The sequence below is a fragment of the Gossypium raimondii genome, chromosome 2 (assembly GCF_025698545.1).
Source record: "Gossypium raimondii isolate GPD5lz chromosome 2, ASM2569854v1, whole genome shotgun sequence".
NCBI classification, from domain to species: domain Eukaryota; kingdom Viridiplantae; phylum Streptophyta; class Magnoliopsida; order Malvales; family Malvaceae; genus Gossypium; species Gossypium raimondii.
This window is the reverse complement of record NC_068566.1, coordinates 1,209,557-1,215,615: the sequence shown is the minus strand read 5'-3', so window position 1 is coordinate 1,215,615 and position 6,059 is coordinate 1,209,557. Positions and strand designations below refer to the sequence as shown.

At 34.8% G+C, this 6,059-nt stretch overlaps 1 protein-coding gene across 1 annotated transcript; it reads right to left on the bottom strand.

Moving 5' to 3' along the window:
* Positions 1-222: 222 nt before the first annotated feature.
* LOC105787562 (UPF0496 protein At2g18630) lies at positions 223-1,382 on the bottom strand. The gene has a single exon (XM_012614014.2). The coding sequence runs from the start codon at positions 1,329-1,331 to the stop codon at positions 375-377; it is 957 nt and encodes a 318-aa protein (XP_012469468.1). The 5' UTR covers positions 1,332-1,382; the 3' UTR covers positions 223-374.
* Positions 1,383-6,059: the final 4,677 nt, after the last annotated feature.

Sequence of the window (6,059 nt, the reverse complement as noted above, 5' to 3'; positions counted from 1 at the left end):
TTTAAAAAGCTCCAACATTATCATGCTTTTGTAGAGGGTTTTTTGTGGCGAAAAGAAATGTTGTAAACAAGTGAATGAAATATATCAAAAGAAGATAAAAAATATTATAATACTGAATACAATGAAAGGTAATACGGCAAAAAGTGAGAGTTACAAAATTAATTAATAAGGTTGATAATACTCAAAAATAGGGCCCAAAACATATAAAATATTTTATATAGATTTTTATAAATATTTAAAACTTGTATTTTCTTATGTAAGAAAAGGAAATATATATACATACACATTTGATTTATTATTAAATGATCGAACACTAAATTGAGGTGAAGCATATACCTAATATATGTACATATTAAAATAATTCCACAGATGTGCTACAGCGTCTCCATCATCCGCGTCAAAATCTCTCGCCAATCCATTATTGTTTCACGGCCAAGGTCATCCGCCCGTCGAAGCACATCCGGGATGGTGTCCGTAACATCTTTCAAATCTTTTTTGATCTTATCTATCGCGACCTTCAAAGCATATCCTTCCGTGAGCACGGAATCAACGGAGTGCGACAGTGACTTGAATTTAACTTCCAGTTGGTCAACAAGCACCCTTATGATGGGTGTAAGAGCAGCATAGAACACCGTTTTAGTTAATTTCAGCTTCTTTTTCTCCTTTTCTTTGTTCCGATTCCAACGCTCGTTGCACCATGTCCCGACCGGAACTATAGCAACCGTCAACGCACTACCCAAAGCTGTTATGACATGCTTTACGGACTTGGTTGCCGCCACCACGGAAAAAATCAACAAGGAAAAAAAAGCGACAACAAAAAAGGCCAACGACACCCTCCTCCATGTTTCCAGTGATGCCAATTTCTTTTCAAGCGTTCCCTTCCGAGCATTAAACTTCCGTTGCAACGATTCTTGTTGCCGAAGGACCCTGCCTGCCAGTACACGTAACTCCTCAAAGAAAGGCTCTTCGGCTGCTTTGAACCTTTTCAGTTCCTCCAAGGTCTTACCGGATCTCTTCTCGTCGGTCCCGACTTCTTCATCGAAACACTTAACGGCCAACCGAATAATTTCGTGATTGTTTTGAGTACGTGTGAGGCAATCCCTAATGGCAGTACAGAGCTCTAAAGTATTTTTTGTGTTGTCAAAGTAATCCTTGGCGAAAGAATTGAAGTCCGAATCGGCCGGGAGAGAGTTGATGACAAGGTCAGTACGATACTGGAGAGTATCAATACCACTATAAGCAACCCTGTTCCAGCTCGATTGAGCTTGGGATCGGGAATCCGGTCGCCCTTCTTTTCGCAATGACGGTTCAGAACTACTAGATGATGCCATCGATACTGATAATAGATTCAAATACTCACAAAGAAAATCTTAAAAAAAAAAAAAAAAAAACCCAAGAAGCATCATGATTTTATATGCTTAAATAATCCACGCAATACGTTATTGGTTCAACAAATGAACAAAGTAAGCAACGTATGATAAAGGTCGGTGTAGAACCGATAGTCCGCCCAAAATATGGAAGGGTTCGGGTAAAAATATAAGTTCGAAATATGGGTTTGGACAAAAAAGCGAGGCCCGTTTAGAAAACAAGCCGGGCCTCGGGCACCACTTTTTTGGCCCGGGCCCGGCCCGAATATAATAAATATATATTTTTAATTTTTTAATTTTAAAATATTTTTAAAATACTTTTTTTAAAATAAATTTTTGGTGTTTATTAAAAAATGGGCTGGGCCAGGCCGGGCTCGGGCTTAGGAATTTTTTCCCGGGCCGAGCCTGGACAAAATTTTAGGCCTATATTTCGGGCCGGGCCCGGGCCTAGGACGCAGGCCAAAAATTTTTATGGGCCCTGCCCGAACCCGACCGGCCCATGAACACCTCTAGGTAGGTGCACTTATCGATAAATAGTATAATTACGGTGATTAAAGATATCGTATTCACGAGGATTAAAAGTACGAGTAATTACTGTATTCCTATTATTTAATCGACAAATTGGATTGATTTGAATTAAACTAAAATTTACTAAATTAATTAATTAAAGAACTCAGCAAAGGATAAATCAGGAACACAATTGAATAATAACTAAGAAGCGAACAATACCCAGGAAAGAATTCACCTAGACTTCATCTATTATTATGAATCTGAATTAAGCGATTTATTCACTTGATATCTTGATCCGTAGAAATCCCTAAATTATGTTGATATCCCTTTCCAGACTAAGAGCAACTAACTCTAGGTTGATTAATTGAAATTTCTTTCTTATTAAAACTCCTATTATTACATTAACTTGATCTATGGATTCTCCTATTAGATTTAACTCTAATCCGGTAGATTTATGTGGTCCTATTTCTAGGATTGCATGCAACTCCACTCAATTATACTAGATTTACTCTTAAATAAGGATTTTTCCTTCTCTGATTTAAGCACATTAAACATGAATTAATATCCCAAAAATATTAAAATAAGAGATAAGCAAACGTAACTGAGAACAAGATTCAAGTATTTATTGCGTAAAATAGAAATCAAATAATAGAATTTATCATAGGGTTCATCTCCTCTAGGTATCTAGAGAATTAGTTCATAATTGCAGATAAAAACATCTCAAAAACAGTATAACCACAAGAAATAAAGAAACTCATAAAAATTTCAAAGAAATTAAAAGGAGGTCTTCAATCTTGATGGGAATCTGCTTCAAAGTTGGCTTAATGGAGTTCTTTGAGTTGTTTTCTTCAATACTCTCTGATAGCTCCCTATTCTCTTCTTCTATTTGGTATTTATAGGTCTTAAAATGCCCAAAAAGCCTAAAAATTATATTTTTCCGCGTGTTTGGAATGCGACTCGTGAAATAAACACGATCTGGCATATGGCCGTGTGTCCAGTCTGTGTGGCTCACACGATCGTGTGTCCAGCCCATATAGCTCTTGAAATCTGCTCTATTTGTCTGATTTTCGCTCGTTTTTCGCTCCTTTTGTTCCCAAATGCTCTCCTAAGTATATAAATATGAATTTAAAGGATTAGGAGCATAAAATTCACCAATTTACATAAATAATCATCCAAAAATGCAATAAGAATTGGATTAAAATATGTTATTTTTATCACTTATCAATTGGTTGTTTCAACATGTGGGGCAGAGGGTTAAATGACCTTAACTTTTTTTTTTGGTAGAAAAATAGAGCCAATTAGAATCAAACAGAGGCAACATTAGAATTAAATAGTATAGAAATATTTTGTAGTCAGAGCTGATCAGCAACCTTAGTAAGGGCGTCATGAAACACACAAAACCCAAGCGGAAACTCTATCATTAGACCTGCCAGAAAATGGGGGCAAAATTCGCTTATCTTGGAATCTACTTAATGACCACTTGCGAGTCACGCCTGCATAATTCTTGGATACGTAGTATCGAGTCTCTATTTCCTTGTCCTTTTAAACCCCCATGAATACCTTTAATTGCCCGAGCATAGTCAGTCTCGAGAATAATATCCTTTCAATTAAAATCCCATGCAAGATGAAGGCCATCATAAATAGCCCAAAGTTCAGCTTGTTTAATGCTTCATCTTCTAATATTTCTCCCAATCCCCTAAAGCCACCTACCATGTTCATCTCTTGCCACTACCGTTGAAGATGCAGGGCCTGAAGATGGATTACAGGCACCATCAACATTTAATTGGATAGAACCAGTAAGTGGTGGAATCCACCTATAATTTCCACATCGATTACTCATAGATCCACTAGGTCTACTTGGCTTCGACTTAATATAACTCATTCAACACCATGCAGCTTGTATAATATTGATAGCATCAGAATGGATCCCTTAGAAAATCTTGAGATTCTTTTGTTTCCAAAGCTTCCGATAGATAATACTGAAGAGAGATTACCATATCACATCTTGGTATTCTAGGCCAAAAACATTCCTCAAGTTTTTCCAACATCCAATCCTGTAAGGAGTAAGAAAAAAGTTAAGTTAAAAGACTGAAGGGAATAATATGTGTGATAGCCCGAAATAGGAAAATAAGTGTTCATCTTCTTCAAAATTGGAGCTTGCTGCCAAAAATTCCATGTTACCATAGCTAGGGTTCTTGATTTTTCTAAGCTCAATTGTAAGTGATTTCTTGCCCCGTTTTTAATTATTTTCGTATTTTTATACTTATTGAAGTTTGAATTTCATGTTTCTACCATTTATTTTAAATGGAATTAAAGTTTAAAAATTGACCCATTCATGATATAGTTGTAATTTGATGAGTGATGTTAGATAATGAATGTTTGAAGTGTTAATTACGAGTTTTACTAGATAAAATTCGATAAAAATGTTGAAAAATGACTAAATTGTGAAAGATAGTAAAGTGTGCCTAAAGTTGTGATTTTATGAAATTAAGGGCTGTTATGAGCATGAAATATGATTTCGTGAGGTTTGAAATTTAAGAATTTAGTGAATTTTATTTTTACGAGCTTTGGGACAAAAGTGTAATTTTTGAAAAGTTATGGGAAAAAATGTAAATTTGCCAAAATATTGTGTATGAATTGTATTTGAATGGAATGTTGATAAAATATATTAAATTGTGTTAATATAGATCAAGAAAGAAGAAATAGTGGAAGTGATCGGGGAAAAGAGAAGGTTATCGACTAATTTACGAAAATAGTCGTTTTGCATCCAAGGTAAGTTACGTGTAAATAATAGTTATATTTTTATAAATTGTGAATTATATTTGATATGTGAATTAATATTGAATGTGGAAGGAAAATTATTCATGAATTAGTCAAGTGATAAAGTGTTTAAAATAAAGTGTTAAGTGTAAATTCCCGGTTGAACTTAGGAATAGAAGTGGATACAAGTGACATGTCACTAGAGACTAGTGTTACAGTGTTACAGTGAGTCCCGGGTGCTGGGTGATCTAGCATGTGTTGCAGACACCTGACAGCTTGTGTGAGCAGGCCCGTGGACATTTCCAGTGTTATTGATCAGTGGTAGTTTCGGCTACATTTCAGCGGTAGCTTCAGCTACATTTCAGTGGTAGCTACGGCTACATTTCAGTGGTAGCTTCGACTACATATCAGTATGACACTTATGTGCTAATTCTCTACGTATCCGTGTATATTCCGAGTGTTCAACGGGATTAATAATGAGTTAATGTGAACATGAAATGAAGTGTGTATGCAGGTACATTTGAAAGAATGAGCATATGTGATAAAGGTTAAGTGTGTAAATGTATGTGCAAGTGAACTGGTAAGATTGTGCATGTGTAAGTGATTGAAATTGCTAAGAAATGTATTGATTAGTTATATGTTAAAAATGTTAATTATTAAAAGAGTACTTATTGTTTACATATAACTTACTAAGCTATTAGTAGCTTACACCTTTCTTCCTTTCCTTTGTTTTATAGTGTTTTGAGCTTGCTCGAATTGGGGATTGTCGGAGTCTCGTATCATACTATCAACAGACATTTCGGTACTCTGTGATTTCAAACCGTTTAAAGTTATGGCATGTATAGAGACTTATTCATTTTGAGTATGTTCATATGATATGGCTAAAGATTAGCTATTGAAATGGTTAGTAAAGAATATGTTTTGGTGTTATGTATGCTTAAATGGTAATGAAAACAAAGAAACTATAAAAAGTAAAAATTTTGCAAAGAAGCAATTTTTGGGACAGCAGCAGTGACGTGAATTTGAAAAATCACCAAAAATAGTAGAAATGGAATTAGGGGTAGGGGTGAGCATTCGATCGAATCGAATCGAATCGAATCGAATCAAAAAATTTCGAGTTAATCTAGTTTTCAAATCTCATTTTATCATCCTAACTTTATTTGAAGTTTTCTCGAATCGAGTCGAGTGAGATGAAATTCGAATCGAATCGAATCGAATATATTTGTTCGAGTTAAATTTTAAAAAATAATTTTAGATCCTTGTAACCGTTGTCACCCATCGTAATAAAATTTGTCTACCTTAATCAAATTTTTATTAACTTTCATCATATAATTTATTTATTAATTTTTATATCTTGGTTAGCTTCTTTGCTTGCTTAGTTGTTTAATTACATTGATTCTTGTCACTATGTATTTTGGAATT